The sequence below is a fragment of the Stegostoma tigrinum genome, chromosome 4, assembly GCF_030684315.1.
Source record: "Stegostoma tigrinum isolate sSteTig4 chromosome 4, sSteTig4.hap1, whole genome shotgun sequence".
In the NCBI taxonomy this organism is placed as follows: Eukaryota; Metazoa; Chordata; class Chondrichthyes; order Orectolobiformes; family Stegostomatidae; genus Stegostoma; species Stegostoma tigrinum.
In genome coordinates, this window is record NC_081357.1 from 62,492,663 (window position 1) to 62,513,633 (window position 20,971).

Here is a 20,971-nt window from a genome sequence, read left to right on the forward strand (position 1 = left end):
ATTGATTACCCCTAGATATTAAGTTCCTATCCTGGGTCATTCGGAAACCAGGTTTCTGTGATCAAATTACATTAAACATCATATGTAGAACAAGCAAACCCAAGGCATTTCTTACTTATACAAGAATATATTTACATACATTTGAGGCACCCTGAGGGTCCGATAACTGAACAGACCCTGATTGTACTTCAGCAGAAAGACCTTAGATAGTGGTGTTTCCACATTCTGCCTTGATGACAGCTCCCTCAAGCTTTATTGCATCCCTCAACATGTAGTCCTGGGTCTTGGAATGTGCCAGCCTGCAATGCTTGGTCAAGGTCAACTCCTTGGTCTGGAAGACCAACAAGTTTCGGGCAGACCAATGATCATCTTTCACTGCGTTGATGGTCCTGCAGGTGTAGTCAATGTTTGTTTTGATGCGTGTCCCTGAGGACAGGCTACAGATCACAGAGTCCTGAATCATGGAGCTGCTTGGGATAAACCCCAACAAAACCACTGTATTTTTCTCCAGATTTCCTTTGCAAAGGCACATTTCAGCAGGAGACGTTGACAGTGTTTAACCACCATGCACCCCACACCGCTCCCCCCCCCGCCCCACCAGCTACTTTAAGCCAGCATGCGATGGCACAGAGAGTCCAAGCATACATGAAGGATCTCACCCCCGGCCCAAGCGATGGTTAGAAAGTTCCGGTGATGAAGCATTCTGGGAAAGGCTAACAGTGGAGGCTGTCTACTGTCAATGGGTAGCAATTTAATTATCCATTAATGTGTCTAGGTGTCCTCGTCTCCTGACTTAGCAGTCATGCTGAGCCATCCTTAAGGCAACCTCTATCAAGTTTGTCAGTGAGCTCCTCTGATATAGTCTTGCACAGGGTATTTCAAAACTATCAAAGGTCTACAGCAACAAATTTGGCTCGTTTACTGCACTGTTTTGTTTTGAAAAGAGATCTATATTTGAATATCAAACTCATGTGTAGCATACATTTGCATGCTTCTCGGTAAAACTGTGTGGTGAAACAGCAAAAAAAAATCCAGCCGAGGTAAAGGTAATGAAACAGATTTCAGTGATTTGGGGAGAAAGTGAATGCTGTTGGAGATTATCAATCATATTTAAGGCAGTCAATTTATTTATCTCACCAACTGAATTCTTTTCACGACCTGACATAACTGGAAGCTGTCCTAAGCATCAAAGTAAGGTTTCCTCTGCACAAGTTGAGAGAACCCAGCGAAACCTGTTCCATGGGTTTCTGGCTTTATTGGAAAATGAATGGCCAATTTGTAAAGCAGCTGGAATTGTTAATATTGAGACTCCAAAAATGCTGATCACATAAAATTGTGTAATGTAAATGCGAGAGAGACAAATCTGAAAATGGTGATTTGGTGTTTGACTGTTTAAATTGATACTTTCCACAAATAAAATTTGCAAAACCGACAGAGACAGACTTCATTCAATTCTGGTCACCACATTACAGGAAGGATGTGGAGACTTTGGAGAGGGTGCAGAAGAGGTTTACCAGGATGCTGCCTGAATTACAGGATATGAGATATAAGGAGAGCCTAGAAAAACTTGAAGATAATAAAATGTGAGGCTGGATGAACACAGCAGGCCAAGCAGCATCCCAGGAGCACAAAAGCTGACGTTTCGGGCCTAGACCCTTCATCCTGCTAGCATTGGTGGTTCAGTGGTAGAATTCTCGCCTGCCACGCGGGAGGCCCGGGTTCGATTCCCGGCCAATGCATCTTGTTGTTTGGTGCTATTTGTTGAAGTCTCCTTTCTACCGTACCCCATTCCCTGAATTAGTACCACTTGGTCATTGCTTTCCCTTGTACTTCAGGTCCTTTCCTAGATTCATAACTTTATTCCTTGAGCTGCTGCTCACCCTAAAAATAGCGTTGATGTTCGGGAAATTATTGGCATTCCTGTCATCCTCATTTTCATTCGGACCAGGATGTGGGCAACACAGCTTACCCAGCATCTGCAGTTCCCATTATCTCATCTCCTAGAAAAACTTGGGTTGTTTTCCCTGGATTAGTGGATGCTTAGGGGAGACTTGATAGAAGTCTATAAAATTATGAGATACATAGATAGGGTTGATGGTCAGAATCTTTTTCCCAGAGTTGTAATACTAGGGCGAATGCATTTAAGGTGGGAAGGAGAAAGTTCAAAGGAGATGTGTGGGTACAATTTCAACATTTAAAAGATATTTGGATAAGGACATGAATAGGAATGAGTTGAAGGGATATGAGCTAGAAGCAGGCAGGTGGGATTAGTTTAGTTTAGAACTATGTTCAACATGGACTGGTTGGACCGAAGGGTCTGTTTCTGTGCTATATGACTGTATGAGATGTGAGGCATAGTTTTTTATGCAGACAGTGGTAGGAGTCTGGAATGTGCCTCCAGGGCGGTAGTGGAGGCAGATTACAATAGGGGTGTTTAAGGGGCTTTTAGAAAAGCACATGAATATGTAAGAAATGGAGTGGTATGGAGCAAGGACAGGCAGAAGGGATTAGTTTAATTTGGGCTCATGTTCAGCACAACATTGTGGGCCAGAGAACTGGGTCCTGTGCTGTACTGTTCCATATTCTAAAGCTCACTGTCATGGCATTGATTAGCTCTTTAAGTTGTGGCTGTAGCTTTGGCAGTAATATGCTGAAATGGGCAGAAGCTAGGCTGGGATTTTTTGTTACTCATAGATGGGATGAGGGCATCACTGGCTAAATCAGAATTTCTTTTTGCCCATGTCAAAGTGCCCAGAGGGCAGTTAGGAATCAACCACATTGTTGTAGGCCATTCGAGGTGACAATGGTAGTTTCCTTCCTTAAAGAACAATAGTAAACCAAATGGGATTTTTCCTAGAATTGACAATGGATTCACTGTCACCATGGGAATCTTACTTCTAGATTATATTATTAAATACAAATTCCACCATCTGTAATGGTGGGCTTCAAGCCTGTGTTGTCAGAACATTACCCCATTCCCTGAATTAGTACCACTTGGTCATTGCTTTCCCTTGTACTTCAGGTCCTTTCCTAGATTCATAACTTTATTCCTTGAGCTGCTGCTCACCCTAAAAATAGCGTTGATGTTCGGGAAATTATTGGCATTCCTGTCATCCTCATTTTCATTCGGACCAGGATGTGGGCAACACAGCTTACCCGACGAGAACAGGTGTAGCTGCCAACCTAAGGATGGAGGTGGGGAATCGCCTTGAAATTGAGATTACAAATATGTTTTAAAGATTTGAAAACCTCTCTTATTTTAAAGGCGAGCAGTTCCTGGGAAAATCTTCCACATGTTTCCAGGGTAAGAAAGACATTTTGGGGGGCTATACACCAAATGCTCCCAATATGTCAGCGGTGCAGGTGCCTACAGTTTGCAAAATAAATGGGAATCTTTCCTGTGTCCAGAACGTTTGATTCCCCTTTTTAGGTTCTGCATTATATTAGTAAGCACAAGCTGTAGAGCCCATTGGTGCAGTATTCGGCCACTTTGTGCCCGTGTTTTGTAGGCCATGATGCCATTTCAATTCCAATTGGCCATCCAGGGCATACATAAACACAGATGGCCGTCTTGGATAAATCTTAGATGCAGGTGCAATGGAAAGCAACCCTTCCCATCTCAAACACTATTTAAAGTAATCTTCAACTATTTTCAGGGTAGTTGTTGATTGAATTCTATTGGATATTGCCTTAATTGTAGAAATAGTTTGTGGCTTGTATTGGTTTTAAAGCTTCCATAGTCTCCAGGTATATAGGCCTTAGTTTTCATTTCAAGGTTTCTGCACAGATCACTTGCTCCCTGTCAAGAGGATCCTATCCCTTTTCGTGTGAAGTATGAAGGGAAACATCAGCAGAGGCAGCACAAGGGAGGATCAACCGCTAAAACAGGAAAAAGGAAGAGGAAAAAGGGGCAAATTCAGAAAGTTATTCTTCCACTAGAATCTCAACAAGAAAGGCCACATTGATGCTTTTGCTTCTATTAAGGTGCTCTTGCTGAAATCCACCTCATGTTGACACAATACCTTCAACAGTGACCATGCTTATGAACTTTTAAGTTGGTTCATTCTCAGCTGCGGTCGACGATATTTGCAGTAACATTTCCTAGTTTGCCATCCAGTTTTTCATGAGAGAGATTAATATGGGTCTGCACACAAAGAAAGCTGAATAACAGTCTTTTTCTCTAGCCAGAGGGAGACAGGCACAGCAAGCGCTTGATTTTGCAAAAGGATTCTCAATTGTTCAGCATGCCGTTGAATGTAGACACAGCACTTTGTAGGAGCCTCGCCACAGTTCTGATATACTGGAAGAGATGCCAGATCCTCAACATCCAGCTGATGTGCAACCATTCTCAATGTATCATGTAAACCAGTGTCTGGTACCCCGGCAACAGTCGTTATACTTCAGTCTATGCCAGTCGATTGTGTTTGATCCATTATGAGAAACCTAAGGTCAGCTGGTGGCAACCACGTGATGTCCACTTACCACATGGCAGATGATTCATGTGTCCAGACCAAGACTTCATGTTCATAATGAATATTAACTTCATGGGAAAAGTGATGCATACATGGCAGAAAAGAGAAGGTGACAGATAGTATTAGATGAAAGGAAGAGCTTCAAAATGTGGCTAAATAAAAGGACTTAGAACTAGGAGGATTTTAAAATTTTAATAAAACATGTCACAGAAATTGACAGAGAGAACAATGAAGGTCAGAGTAAACTAACAAAAGACCTTAGAATAAATTGTAAAACATTCTATCGGAATGTAAATACAAAGAGAACAGCAAGAGTGGATCTGATAAAGGCAGAGATAGGAAAAATTGCAAAGGGAAATAATGATATGAGAGAAACACTAAACAAATACTTTGGCCTCAATCTTACTTTTTTTCATTAAGTCTGAGTTGCGTTGAGTTTTTTGGAAGTTTTTCACCTTGCGTTTGAGTGGGATCTCCTGCCATATCTTACCAAAAGTGCTGCATTAACTCCTAACCTAGCCCTACAGTATCCATCATGGCTGATGCCTGCCCCATCTTGCCATTCACCACTCCGTAGGTATTCCTGACAAACCAGCATCTCGACCTGCCCATGCTGTCCATGTGGCCCTGATACAGCCTTCCAATATTAGCTGCCAGTTGTGCCCCAGAATAAAAGCCTGTGCTTCAAGAACAGCCTGCCAGTGTCTTGGAGAGGTGTCATGTTGGTAGTGAGTGGTTGGTAGGTAGCCAGTGTTCATATCCGTGGATGAGGGATGCATGTCTCTGGTGCAGTGGGTCATGCCCTTGTTAAGCTATTTGGTCTGAGGCAAGAAGGACATCATTCACAATATGCAGTGGACTGAATCTTTCAGATATCCAAGATAATAAAATGTGAGGCTGGATGAACACAGCAGGCCCAGCAGCATCTCAGGAGCACAAAAGCTGATGTTTCGGACCTAGACCCTTAATCAGGGAGGGGGATGGGGTGAGGGTTCTGGAATAAATAGGGGAAGAGGGGGAGGCGAACCGAAGGTGGAGAGAAAAGAAGATAGGTGGAGAGAGTATAGGTGGGGAGGTAGGGAGGGGATAGGTCAGTCCAGGGAAGACGGACAGGTCAAGGAGGTGGGATGAGGTTAGTAGGTAGATGGGTGTGCGGCTTGGGGTGGGAGGAAGGGATGGGTGAGAGGAAGAACCGGTTAGGGAGGCAGAGACAGGTTGGACTGGTTTTGGGATGCAGTGGGTGGGGGGGGGAGAGCTGGGCTGGTTGTGTGGTGCAGTGGGGGGAGGGGATGAACTGGACTGGTTTAGGGATGCAGTAGGGGAAGGGGAGATTTTGAAACTGGTGAAGTCCACATTGATACCATATGGCTGCAGGGTTCCCAGGCGGAATATGAGTTGCTGTTCCTGCAACCTTCGGGTGGCATCATTGTGGCACTGCAGGAAGCCCATGATGGACATGCCATCTAGAGAATGGGAGGGGGAGTGGAAATGGTTTGCGACTGGGAGGTGCAGTTGTTTGTTGCGAACTGAGCGGAGGTGTTCTGCAAAGCGGTCTCCAAGCCTCCGCTTGGTTTCCCCAATGTAGAGGAAGCCGCACCGGGTACAGTGGATGCAGTATACCACATTGGCAGATGTGCAGGTGAACCTCTGCTTAATGTGGAATGTCACCTTGGGGCCTGGGATAGGGATGAGGGAGGAGGTGTGGGGGCAAGTGTAGCATTTCAGATATCCACTCTGGTTTCCACTCTTCTTGACCTCAGGCTTGTTTGGTGAGTTTGTTAAGATGGGAGGCTGAATATTGATGAAGTGAGTTGTGCTGAAAAAAGGTATTTAACAAGTAATAAACCCCTTTTAATTGGCAATTCACAACTGCCTCAAGACAAACTCACAATTGCCACTTGTGAAAATCATTATGGAAGCAACAAGATGTTCCCAACATTGAAATGGGCCTCCTGGGACTTCTTGGCCAATTCTGTCACACATCCAGCTATTGCCCATGTCACTCCAACCCCTATAACATTTTGCCCCTTGTATCTATCATCACAAAAGAAGATACAAATAACATACTGGAAGTAGTGAGAAACCAAGGCATGGAATTTCATCTTTGAGATGGGACTTCTAAGTTGGACCATTTCCTAAGTTGTGAACATTCCACTTGACTAGGAATGCCTGCCGACATTATTTTTAAAGTGAGACAGGGAAAACTGACTGAAGTGGGCCCAAGGTGGGAACAGAGGCCGCAGGAAGCTGAGGCTGGCAGGTTAAATGCCTTGCACCCATTCACTGGGTCATAAACCCAGCTCTGTAAATGATTGTTAGGCATCCCAGCCCTCACCCCGAACCCCTCCTTGTATCTCCACTTGAGAAACATTAGTGTTAAATCGTTTCTGCAGCCCCCTCTCAATTTAAAATGCCAGCTAACCTTGTATCATCAGCAAATGTGAATGCTTCACTCCAAGGTTCCTGATCTAAGTCATTGATATAAAACATAAACAATCCAAGCACTGGTCCTGAAATGAAGTGTTTATGAAACAGTCAATCACAATAAAGTTTACAATCACTTTGACAGCTGTATTTACAATGCTGTGCTGTTATCTCAATTATGCAGGGCCATGGTGCGTCAGCGAATTCTCCCAGCCCCTGAGGGATGTGGGCAATGGAGAGTCAATTGGCAAAATGCGGCAAGATTGGAAAAATGAGATTGTCAACATTGAAGATAAGGAGAATCTGATTTTGTACCCAAGGTTTGAACAATGACACAAAGGCTCATTTGAGAAAGTGGAGAGGCCCATTTGCATGCATTCACTGTTCAGTTATATCTATTCATGGTTCACTTTTACGCAGTTTTACATGTTTCCATGCAGAGGAGAGAAACAGATGACACTGATTCCTAACATAAAAGTCAAAGCAGATGCTTGATCGCTCTAGCTTGTTACTTGTTACTTCCAGTCTCCAACTTGCCCATCGTTCACCAATATCTCAAGCATGGTCACTGGGTAGGGACCAGCTATATCCTTTATCACAGGAGGCTAGCATCGGACATGCACCAACTTCACCACGTCCTTATGGCATTTCACTGACTCACGTAGAATAAAGCTGGAGCACACTGCCGCCTAGTATTTTAATACAGCTGCCAGGCCAGTTATGTGCAGGGACAGGCACCCACCCAGGAGAAAAGAAACAGTAAAACTTGCCAATGACATATTCTGGTCCAACTGTTTTTATATGCCTCAAATCAGTGTTCTGGTACAACCAATAGATTAATTTCCAAGTACCACTGTTTTTCACTGGTTTTCCCCCAATGAATTGGAGCATGATGTATCTGGGGGATCTTAGCGTATTCTCTAAGCACCCACTCACATTGCTGACAGCGTCACTGCCTTGCCTTTTTGCACTTTGCCACATCTCTCAGAACTCCCAGATTCACCGTACTTCTGTTGTGCCTAGCCTTGGAGTGCAGGCACAGAGCAAGGCAGCTTTTCAAAGCAAAACTGACCCTGAGCTGCTATGCATGATTGCCATTTCAACACACTACTGTATAGCCTGGTCAACATCTCTGTCTCGGGCTTGCAGCTGTGCTCCAGCAAATCTCAACACAACCTGGAAGAACAACGCCTTATTTTCCATTTGGTAACTCTGCAGCATTCTGGACTCAATATTACGTTCAATAGTTTTAGGACTTGTTCTCCCATCTCTTTACCCCAACCCACACACACACACACACACCAGACTCTGTCACCACATTGACTGCTACCAGGAACAACCCTTTGGCAGCTACTAGTGGTCCTCATGAGCAGCTTTTCATTTGCCCAGGCTGACCCTTACCCATTACTTTGTCTGCCCGACTGTCGTTCTTTCTGTCTGGGATTCATTTCCACCTATTATTTACTCATATCCCCTTCCCTCCACCCCTTCCCAAGCATATATACCAACCCTTTTCTAGCTGCCATCAGTTCTGAAGAACTGGTCCCAAGAGGTTGACTCAGCTTTTTCTCTACAGATGCTGCCACCCATTGAGATTTTCCAATAATTTCTGGTTTTGTTTCTGATTCCAGAATCCGCAGTTCTTTGTTTTCTTTCATAATTCTTATGTTCTCATAATTATTAAAATCACAATTAACGTTGACAGGAGTTTTTTAAAAAATGGTTTGTAAATGCCTTTCTTTACGGCTTGAGATAATTATTAGACTCATAGTCATACAGCATGGAAACAGACCCTTCAGCCCAACCAATCCATGCCAAACAAAACTCCGAGCAAAACCAGTCTTACCTGCCAGCTGCTGGCCTGTATTCCTCCAAACCTTTCCTATTCATGTACTTAACGAAGTGTGCTTTAAACACTATTAGCCTTCAATTGTTTAATGTGCCTATCTTCAATTTATCTGCTGTAATTTAAAAGAAACATTAAAGAAAGAAATTAACATTGATTTTAAAATAGATAGGAGCAATTTGATACATATGTAGCTCCTCCCTGTTGAATGACAAGAAAAGCAAATGAGGGTAGAGTCAGTTTGACACAGGTATTAATCACCTCTCAGTTATTGTATCTAAGTTCACACACAGCTTGATGTGGCCAAAAATTAGTCAGCATGTTTCCCACACTTACCATGCTCGCAGTGCCTTGCTGGGTCTCTCTTATCTATCTAGTGAGTCCCTGCAATGTCCCTGATGGTACAGTAGCAGCCAGAGCTCCAGGGGACATTATCATTGGAGGACTTTTCCCAGTCCACAAAACGGTAGAAAATCTGGCAAATCGGACTCAACCAGGACCATTACACTGCTCAGGGTATGTCTTGCATCTTTGTTAATGAGTTTTGTTTTGATTTGATTCAATTACAGTCTCCTTTTAAGAACATGCTTGTATTCGTTGAAGTTGTGTGAGATCTTTCAAGGAATGTAAGGAAAAAAGGGAGGATAAAAAGAAAATAAAATATTACATTTTGTCATGTTCTTATCAAAGTATTAGGAAGTCACAAGACCTTCACAGCCAAGGGAGTACTTTGACTAACACTAATTTAACCTAATCCAGCAAATGAAAAGCTTAAATTAACTAAAAATGCTTTCCATTTGCAGTCTACAAATATTGTACAAAATAACAATGCTATCAGAATGTGAGCAGAGTGTACGATGTGTGAGGATGGCAATAATGCATCAAAAAATGAAATCAGACTATCTCTGAGTGTTTGGGCTAACTTTGTACTTTCGGAAATAGAGCAGATAATTTGCTAACTTCAAGGTTTCACAAACCACAATCTGATAAGTGATCAGTTGTAGTGATTTTTGGTTCAGAGATAATATTGGAGACCTCCCCTGCATCTTTTAGAGTGGAATTGTGAGATTTCCCATGTCTATCTGGAAGGACAGATAGAAATCTCCATTTAAAATTTAATCCAAAATGCAGAATTTCTGCAGTGCAGTGGTTGAGACCTATTTTATTATCATCTGTGAAGGTAGCAATGAGTGTTGCATTGAGTGTTGCCATTTATTCTAAAAAAAAAGGAAACCCATTTTTACATACAAATGTAGTAGATCTGCAATCAATTGCATTACAGACACATTAAAATTTCTGTGCACCCTACATACTTTTCACTCTCATTAGTGTAGTACGTTTAACGCAGCACAGAATGTAAACTGGAAAGTGAAGAATAATTCACTAGCTCCATTGTTCCTTGTGGTGCAGATTAGTGCTAACCTGAGTCACACAATGCCCAAGTTTGTGCATTGTTATGCTTGTAAACAAAAGTTATTTGTTGAATTTATGAATTCTACATACCTGTGATGTACATTGAGGTGCAGTACAATGTGCAAAATGGTTGTCCGAGTAAACAATAAAGACTCAAACCATCCAAACAGCTGTCAAAAACGGATTCAGCAAAGATTTTCAAAAAAGTAGATCAAAGGTGTGGAAGTGATTGATTTACTTTCTGTTAGGATTTAGCCAATTAAATTGAATTTTCTACATTGCGATCTCTCATCTTACCTTTGTGTCTCACTTGCTCAGTTTCAAATTGATGCAGCTGTCTGCAATTGTATGAACATTATGGGTGGCTGAAGGAAAATAATGTTTTCTTAAAGTAACAGCAGCTTTACGGAATCATTAAATTATACAGCAAAGAAGGAAATCATTTTATCGTTTTATCTGTAATAAATCTTTGAAAATGTCGCCCAGTGAGCCCAACTCTTTCCCATAGCCTGAGAATGCTTCCATATCAAATATTTATCCAATTTTCTTTTGAAATTTTTATGAATCTAACCCACCTCTCAGATGCAGTGGTGTTTTTCATATCATAGGAATTCTTCTGCTTATATTCAATTGAGATGGATCACCTTGACTTCTTTTGTTACTGATACTTATGCGAGTGAAAGCATGTTCCTTCGTTTACTCTAAAATTTACTCAGGTTGGGCTGCATTAAAAATAACAAATAGGCGGACAGGATTTCGACATTTTCTACAGCAAATCAAAAATGCAACAGGAATTTGAGCGCAAGGACAAGGATCTTTTATTTGAGAAATTGGACAATAGGAAGCCAACAAATTTGGTAAAGATGGCTTGATGAATATTGAGGAGACTGAAGGTGAATAAATAGTGTCTAAAATTCTTTTGGTCAAGATACATTCTCTAACCTGAGACAATTGGGACACCAACAAAGTAAACATTCAAGAAGCCATGCTTTGAGGTGATGAGAAACTTCAAAGCAGTGGAGGAAGGACATGGCCAAAAGTAGGCCATATTTTAGAAGGGAATCAAGGCTTTCTTGGATCTAGATTGGATAAGATCGAAAAATGCTTGCAGAAAATCAAAGAGAATGGCTTTACATGTTTGAAATTAAAGAGGGACAAGTCATCGAAGCCTGAACATCAGGAAGGGAAATTTACAACTAGGGAGACAGAGTCAAAATAAATGGCCCCCAGTTTAAGGTGGAGATCAGAAGGAACTTCCTATCTCAGAAGGTCTTTAATCTTTGGAACTCCTTAATGCAGAAAGCAGAGGAGGTTTGCCATTGAATACATTACAGGCTTACGTGAACAGATTTTTAATCTATAAGGGAATCAAGAAGAATAGGGTTCAAGTTGAAATGTGGAGATTTACTGAGATTTGATTGAATGCTGGACTAAGTTCAAAGATCTATTCCTTCTCCAATGTCCTATGTTCTTATAATAGTGTGCTTAAGCATTCCCAATGCCCAGCAATCTTAAGGATAGCTCAAATTACGATCCCAACTACTATCACAACATTTCTGACCAAAAGTAATCCTATTATAAAATGTCCACTTACCTGTCACTAACTTCCATGGTGGTTTTCCGCATCTGGCTTGTCCTGAAAGTGACAATGGTGGGACAATGGCTAGTAATTCACTCAGAGCAGGGTTGGTGATGGAGGCCAAGACACAACCCCTTTCCATAACAATAGCTGCTGTATTCCAAGGAGTAACATTGTTAGAAGTCACAAAGCTTTTTTTAAAGCAAGTGAGAGACAGTGCGTGCATAAAGCAAGTAGGATAGGGATCAGAGTGACAGGTGGGTTTAGAGGAAGCAGGGATACCAGATGGATAATTGGCTGGGTGACAGCTGAGTGAGATAGTAAGTTAGAAGTTCGGTGAAGTGGTTGGATGGCAGCTGGAAGAAGGGTATGGTGACAAGTGGGTAAGGCAATGGGGAATCACGTGGGTGAAAGAGTAGCGTGCTGGGCTAGGGTTTCAGGCAAGAAGATCAGGGATTATTGTGGCAGGTTTGTGAGAAATAGGGTGCCAGGTGGGTAAGAGTGCAGGATGAGTAAGGGGGCATAGGTCGGTTTGTGGTGGGGGGAAATGGTTGACTGACTGATAAATGAAATGATGCGGGTACAAGGTAAGGGGGCAGGGTGTCAGAAGGTGGGGAATGTTTGGGGGTCACAGGGGATGTGGGGATGTTGTTCATAGAGTCCCCTGGTCAGGTGGTTTGCCAGGTGGATTGGGTGAGGTCACTGAGTGGTGGTAAAGTTCAGCTGTCCAGGTAAAGGAGGTCAGCCTGTCCGCCTGATGGTCAGGTTGACAGACAGGCAGATAACTAGGTTGGATGGAGTGGGGTCATTGTTGCCTGGGGTCAACGGCTTAGATTCTAGTGTCCTTTGGTGAAGGGAAGTGTGTGTGTGTGTGTGTGTGTGTGTGTGTGTGTGTGTGTGTGTGTCTGTCTGTCTGTCTGTCTGTCTTTCCAGGGAGAGATTTCTCTTCAAGACATTGGGGTCAGTTTTACAGTCAATTATAAGACGTAGAACTTTATTTATTTCCATCTAAAAGCCGAAACCATATCAATTTTAATGTAAACTGACCACCTTCTCATCTTTACAAGCACACCACAACACTTTGTGATGTATTATTCCATGTTTCTTTATAATTATGAAAAATCTGTTGTGTTTTATTTCTCTCTAGATTTGATCCTTCCATGTTTCTCCATGTCCAAGCTATGATATATACGATCGAACAGATAAACAATTCAACCTTCTTACCTGGTATAAAACTGGGATATGAAATTTATGACAGCTGCTCCAACGTTATCACTGCATTACAAGCAACCCAAAGATTTCTTTCCAAATTTAACTCCTCAGACAGCAGGATTGAAGTTCATTGTAATTACACTAAATACAATCCAACTGTGAAAGCAGTTATCGGGGGCTATTACTCAGAAATATCAATTATAGTTGCAAGATTGTTGAATCTTTACCTTATTCCACAGGTATGTGTATTTATTTTATTTTATTTTCTGAAAAGAAGCGTTGTTCTTCAGTTCAGCTGTTTTAATTGTGTTTGGATGAGGCCATTCATGCGAAGACGAGCATTTATTCCCAGTAGCACTGTAGTTGCTCTTTGTAAGGGGATGGTGGATGTTCTTCTCGAAGCACTGCAGGTCATGAAATTCAAACGTTAGGTTTGGACATCCAGATACTTTATCATAGCACATTGAAGGAAGGTGACATTTTACTAACGAGGATGGGTAACTTGAGATGAACCTTGGAGTTGATAGTTTTTGCCTGCACTCATACTTTTAGCGAGTGGATTGGGTTTTCAAGTTAGGAAGATGATTGGAGGAGAAAATCTGGACTAGTTGCTGCAATGCCTGGCACATGTAATAGTTACTGCAGCTACAATATGCTAAAGGTGAAGGGGGTGAGTTTTTAATTCAATAATTAGAATGTCAGTTAAGAAGATTCCTTTGTTTTGAATGGCACAAAAGGTGATGGCCTGATGTTTTTATCACTAGCTTATTGATCCGGAGCCCCAGGTAATGTTTGGCAGATCTAGGATGGAATCACACTATGGCAGATAATGGGATTTGAATTCAATGAAAAACCTGGAATTAAAGTCCAATAATGACGATGAAACCATTGGCAATTGTCAGAAAAATATTTGGTTCGCCAATCTCCTTTTAGGAAGAAAACTGCCACCCTTACCTGCTCTGGCCGACGTGCGACTCCAGACCCACAGCAATATGGTTGACTCTAAACTATGTTATGGGCAATTAGGAATGGACACTGAAAGTTGGCTTAGCCAGTGATGCCTACATCCTGTGAATGAATTTTAAAAAAAGTTACTGGTTGTTTTGGGGTTGGAGAGAATTTCATTACAATTCTGAATCATTATAATCCTCTGGGGAACTCTGAAGTAAATCACTTGCCACAAAGCACTCAACATCCAACATCCACAGCATTTATCTAACCAGCTTAATTCAATGTCTATTCAGAGGTTAATTGTGGTGATTTGATGATGGTAATACACTAAATGTCAAGGAGAGATGATTATGTTCCATTTTTGGGGACGTAGTCATCAATTGATATCTGTGTGGTGCAAATATCATCTGGCACTTACTGGACTACAGTTAGATGTTGTCCCAGTCCTGCAGCATGCAGTCAAGCACTTCTTCATTATCTAAGGAAATGTGAATGGAACTGAACTGTACAGTCCTCAGTAAGCGGATCCACGTCTAATTCTCTGAAGGAAGACAGATCACTGATGAAACTTTTTAACACGGTTAAAGAATGTTGCTGTGAGAAAATCCCACTGTGATGCCCTGTAACTGAATTAATTGGTCTCCAATCTCTATCATCTGTCTCGTTTTTATGTAAGATGTGACATAAGCTGCTGAACTGCTCCTCCCATCCCCTTGACTTTATTTTATTATGAAATACTTTGTGCTACAAATCACTTAGCTAATTCAGCCTTTTTGTCCATGTTGAGGCTCAGGGTGCACTGCAGGCTGAGCCAAGTAGTTCCGAACATGATCAATTTGCAGCAGTAAGTGCTCGCTGAATATATGTTGCTGATTGCTTTGCTGGTGTTTGAAGTTTGGATCAGAAATTGTCACGTACGCTACAACTTCAAAACAGTAATCACCAACAGTTGGAACAAAAAGATTAAAAAATAAATTCAAACATAAACATTTACAAAAACAAAGCTGCAATATTAATTCAAATGTGTTGATGAAAAGGTGCCAGTGTTCAATTGGGATGGGCAAAGCCAGATGTTCCAGGACACAAGGATCTAGTCCAACAGGTTTAATTGAAATTACAAGCTTTCAGAGCACAGCCCCTTTGTTATTTCGCCTGAGGATGGAACAGTAATTCAGAAGTCACACTGATGAAAACTCCACTGAGTTTTCAGATAGTGATGGCATAAATCAGGGTTCTGACAAGGAAAAGCTTAAATATGATTTTCAATGTGGCTGAAGTACACAAATTCAGAATCATAGCAGCCACACTGCAACTTAGTTTCAGTATCCTTGAGGGAAGAAGCTGCAAAATCAGAGGAGGAATTCATGCTTATTTTTATTCAATGATTGCATCATCAAAATATATTTGCAGGTGTGTATGTGTACAAGTTGCTGTATTCGGGAGACATCCAGAAGTGGAAACAGGAATCCATGAAGCAACACTGCTGTCCATAGAATGGGAGTCACCTAATTGTGCTCTGTGTTTGGCTGGGGTGGCGGGGGGGGGGGGGGGGGGGGTGGTGTGTGTGCGCGTGGTGAGAGAAGGGAGGGAATGATGGTTGGGTGTCTCCCTCAGGCACCTCAACTTTCCCAGTCAGGAAACTGGTCAGCTTTCTCTCCCACTGGGACGGCAATGATCGGTGAGGTAATTAGATTAAGGTCCTACATGGCCATTAATCGATGACTTAATTGATGGAGAGTCAATAAACTCACCCATGGACTTTCTCAGCCAGAGAAATTGCAGAAGTGGTGAGAAGGGGTGAACATCTCTCAAGGTAAACTCACCCAGATATTTCCCCTTCTCACGATCTCCAGAGAGGAGAAAAGCTCACCCATATGTTGAGATATGAAGGTTCCCTGCTCATGTTCACTAATAACTAACAACTTTATGAGTGGCAGTAAGATTCAACTTGTCTGATTAACTGCAGAATGCATCACAGCAACAATGAATGTCCATTGCTTTCTACGCCGGCATACTTTTTGTGGAAGATTTTATTCTTAGGCCTCTAGAAAGTACAGTTTCTATATGGTGCAGTAAAAAGTTTTCCAATCTATTATGTTTTTTGTAGTGCAGGCAGGCATGGTCTACCAGCTACAGCTCTTAGAGTGGTTTTACAAAATGAATTTTAAACAGTGAGAATCATTGCTTGGTGTCCAATTTGAAAGAGCATTCTTAGAATCTTAAAAAATGAGTAAAGTGTGAGGTTATTACCAATCCACAGCATGAATTTTCTATGCAGGTGGGAAGTTGAAATTCTACAGTAGAGTGACATTACGGTGCTTCAATTATTCTGAGCTGACTGAGTAGAACAGAATTAGTCTTGAATTATGTGACTTTTAGCTGTGGGCTCAATGTTACTAAACCCAGAAAGAATTTATACAAACTTATTATTCATTGGGAAAAAGAAGGATAAGTGCTGTCTTACACTTGTAATATTTAATTAAAAACATTTGCTCGAAATGGTACATGCCCACATATAAATATATAATTCTAACAATACAAAATGATTCTGTTTTGAAATATTGCCTTGTTTTTTTGAACTCTTGATAGGTCAGTTATGGGTCAACAGCAGAAACACTCAGTGACAAGGCAAAGTTTGCATCATTTTTACGGACCGTTCCAAATGTTAATCATCAAACTAATGCCATAACCAAACTTTTGCAACACCTAAACTGGAAACGGGTCGCAGTTATTGCTTCTGATGATGCATATGGACGGGCTGGATTGAACAGTTTTATCTCACATACAGCAAGGCGCAATATATGTGTTGAATTCCATGAATTGATTCCAATTCTTAAGGGTGAATACCAAAATGCTAAAATTAATGCAACAGCTGAAATGATTATTAAGTCAACTGTACGCGTTATACTCGCATTTGTAAGATCATCAGAAATCAACAAACTGTTCACCATATTGATCCAACAGAACATAAGTAAAATCTGGATTGCCAGTAATGTCTGGTCCAATTCTCAGGAGATTGCCAGTATTAATAATATTGAAAAGATTGGAACTATTTTGGGCTTTACATTCAAAGGTGGAAAAATTCCAAATTTCAAGGATTACTTGAAGAAGTTGCATTCTTACCCCTCTGATGCTGACAAGATTATTAAAGACTACATAAACTTTCTAAATAGAAGAGATGAAACAAAACCAGCTTGGAAAAATTCAAACTCACAGAGAAATAAATCTCAAGAATGTTACCAAATTGTTGAAATTTTTTATGAACCTGGCATCTATGGAGTATATTTAGCCGTCAAAGCAATAGCTTATGCTCTTCAGGAAATGTTTAATTGTACCCAAGGGAACTGCAACCAAAATTTTCATTTCCCACCATGGCAGGTAAACATATGTCAGGATTCATTCTATATTACATAAGCATCTACAAGCCTTAACAGCAAAACCTCCTGACTGATTCCCATGCCTTCATCATTCTCAGAGTGGTTTCATCCAACTCTTTCTTAAGATGTACTCAGTCCCTTCATTACCTTCAACACTTCCAGAGCTTTACAGTGTCTTTCCCATTCCAAATGGCTCTGACCTCACTTTTACATTGATCCATCACTGGTACAGAAGCTTGAACACACCCACCAACATGTTCACTAACAGCTACTTTCCTGCTGTTATTAGATGGCTGAATGTACCTTTCTAACTTTAAATAAACTTGAACTTGTTACTGTTGATCTTGCTTTGTGCATTTCCTGTGCAGCTGTAACCTCATATACCATGCTTTGTCTAAGCACCCTCTGATCTCTATATCCTTGTTTGCTATGATCTGCCTGTACAGCTCACAAAACAAAACTTTTCACTGTACTTAGGTACATGTGACTACAATAAATCAATCAGTCCTACCCCAGTCATCTTCTCTATGTCAATCGACCATATAAACACTTCAGACTTCTGTCTCTGATCTAACCTGCACACTTTTCACTTCAAATTTATGTTTAATAGGCTACGAGTTGTGTCTCCCTGCACTTTTAAATCTCTTCACAAAACGTTATCTTTGGAGCTAATATTAATTTTCATTACTCTGTAAGAAACAGACAAGAAAAAAAATCAATCAGCTGTCTTTTTTCTGGTATTATTCTTTGTCTCTTTGTTTGCATTCTTGGAAGCCTCACTATTGCTTGTTTTTATTGCCAGCTGATAGAAGTTATAATTCTCTCCTTTCCTTGGCTTTGATCCCTAACTTTGTCTGTTTTCTATTCAGTGTTGCTCACCCTCCCTGAAAGCTCCAATCTAGCTCAGGAGCAGATATCACTGATCTGTGTGAACACTAATGTCAGCATCATATTGGGGAAGCAGTGTGAGAAATATTCTTTAGCAGATTAGAAAAAATAATTACACTCCAAAAAAAGCAAAATTAAAGTGCACTTATTTCTCCACTAACCTTAGGATTACTGATCTACTGCTGTATATAAATATTATTTAGATGAGGAAAGACTGAAGAAAACTACAGCACTGAGGGATTTGGTGATCTCAGTATGTGAATCACAATGGATAGTAACCAATTTTGGCAGGTAATAGGGAAGGCAAATGGAATGCTGGCCTTTATTTCAAAGGGAATAGAGCATAGAAATAGTGAGATCTTACAAAAACTTGTTCAGACTTACGGCTGGAATTCTGTGAACAGTTCTGGACTGATTATCTAAGAAGAGACAGACTGACGTCAAGTTGTTCACCATATTGAATCAACTGAATACAAGTAATATCTGGATTGCCAGTGATGTTTTGTTTAATTCTAGGTAGGTTGTCAGTATGAATGATATTGAAAAGATTGGAACTATTTTGGGCTTTACATTCAAATGTGGAACAATTCTAAACTTTAAAGATTACTTAAAGAAGTTGCAGTTTTACCCCTCTGATGCTAACAAAATTATTAAAAGGCGCATAAACATTGTAAATAAAAGTGATACAAAGAAACCAATTTGGAAAAATTTAAACTCACAGGGTCCGGGAAGGTCCAGAAAAGCTTTACCCGGTTGATCCTGAGTACGGAGAGATTCCTTTATGAAGAGTAGTTGTGTAGTTTTGGCCCTTACTCTTTTGATGTTTAGGACAATGAACAGACACATTCTGGGCCCCTTATCTGAGAAAAGATACACAGCCGTTGGAAGAAGCCCAGACAAGGTTCATTCATTTGATTCTGAGTATGGGAGGGATTTCCTTATGAAGGGAGGTTGTTTAGTTTGGGCCTATACTCTTCGAATGTTTAGGAAAATGGAATAAAACTATCAAAATGTATAAAGTTCTTAGGGAGCCTCACAGAAAGTTGTTTCCCTTTGTGAGACAGTAAGGGAATGGAGGACATGATCCCAGAGTAAGAAGTCACCCATTTAAGACAGAATGAGGAGGGATGTTTTTTCGGGGAGGGTGGTGAGTCTATGTAAATCTTTACTGCAGAGTACAGTAAGTAGCTGGGTCACTAAGTTTATTCAAGGCTGAGAGAAACAGAATTTTAATCAGCTAAGGGATTCACTGACTATGGGGAAAAGACAGGAAAGTGGAGTTATGGATTATCAGTTCAGCTATATTCTAATTGAATGACAGGCCAGAATTAGTGGGTTGAATGGACTGCTTTTTCTCATATGTCTTACTGTCTAATGGTATTATCTCCTCATCCATGGAAAAGATAAAACCCTTCCAATGTTTTGCAGGGAGCTCATTCATTTCCAGAGTTAGCTGAAGTGGATACATGAACACAAAACACAGTTGCACTTCTTCTTTGGAAGTAATGGCAGTGATAATCCTCTGGCATTTGCAGTTTCATACTGACATGATAAAGCAAGAAAGGGATACAAAACCACACCAAATCAAATAGAAGAAAGAATTCATGATGCTGGAAATCTGAAACAAAAAGAGAAATTGTTGGAGATATGTTTTTGCTTTAATGGCCCTTCTTCAGAAGGTTTTCAAGTAGGCTCATTGGACCTGAAACATTAATTATGCTTTCTCTATTGATGCTGCCTTAGCTGCTCAGTTTCTCCAGCAATTCCTGTTCTTCTTTCAACCAAATCAAACCCTTGTCAATTATAACCTCTCACCTTAACACACAATAGTTGTAATTCCTTCAGTCACAATACTAGCGTTGTAAAGGCTGTCTCTCTCTCTCTACCCAAGCCCCGTTCTACCCTAAGACAGCTACTCTACTAGTAGAATCCTAAGGTGTGCATTAGTTTTTTTTTATATTTTCAATATTCGAACTTCCAGTAACTGAAGAATGTTCTATTTTCAGTTGTTAAATGAATTGAAGAACGTTAGATTTAAGACAGACGGTGAGCAATTTGAATTTGACAGTTCAGGAGATTTCTCAAATGGATATGACATAATCAAATGGAAGATGGAAAATGGTTCAACGCAGTTTATCAATGTTGGTAACTATGATGTGAAGAAGCAAATGATTGCTTTCTGCAGAAACTTAGCAAAGGTGAGTTATTCCACACAATTAAGAATGGATGTGGTGGTCTTCTGTACTACTTTTTCTCTGTAGCTTTTTCCAAAACAAAATGTAATACAAACTAATTTTTGTAGAATTTGTAGGTTAGACTTTAAAGCAAACAAATTATTATTTCCAAACACACACAGGTTTAAGGTAAAGCTGAAATTTCATAAACTTTTTTTTAATGTAAAATTATGCAGAAATTTATGCAAATATAATTGTTTTTTCAGGACCAGTGAAAGTTTTCAGTATTAATTGTAAATTTAGCATTCTGTGTCAAACCTAGTTACACCTAATTCAACCAGGTGCAACTTTTTCAAAAGATTTGCATCATAATTAATTGCAAACATAGGCAAATTCTTATCAATGTAGTCATTTCTACCCAATTGCAGTCAGTGGGGTCTTCAACAATGCACGGTATAGGGAGGCTCAGATATAATGACAACCTCTGAATTTAATGCCAGATTACCTGAAAAGTGGCAAACACAGTCGGATTGTCAATCCACTCTAACTTTTAACACAAAGAATGAAGTCTGCATTTCTGAAAGGAAGCTTATAGTGCAGGATGGGCAGTGGAAGTCAAAACAGGCCCCCTTTTC

At 40.6% G+C, this 20,971-nt stretch overlaps 1 protein-coding gene and 1 non-coding gene across 2 annotated transcripts in view; both read left to right on the forward strand.

Moving 5' to 3' along the window:
• The window catches only part of LOC125452403 (G-protein coupled receptor family C group 6 member A-like), a 49,456-nt gene extending 28,845 nt beyond the window's left edge, over positions 1 to 20,611 (forward strand). Inside the window, exons 2-5 of the mRNA XM_059645696.1 lie at positions 12,882 to 13,185; positions 16,487 to 17,275; positions 20,169 to 20,360; positions 20,603 to 20,611. Of these exons, the coding sequence (XP_059501679.1) occupies positions 12,882 to 13,185; positions 16,487 to 17,275; positions 20,169 to 20,360; positions 20,603 to 20,611 (1,294 nt within the window). The remainder of the gene's footprint in view (positions 1 to 12,881; positions 13,186 to 16,486; positions 17,276 to 20,168; positions 20,361 to 20,602) is intronic.
• On the forward strand, positions 1,669 to 1,739 carry trnag-gcc (transfer RNA glycine (anticodon GCC)). The gene has a single exon. It is a non-coding gene; the product is annotated as a tRNA-Gly (tRNA).
• Positions 20,612 to 20,971: the final 360 nt, after the last annotated feature.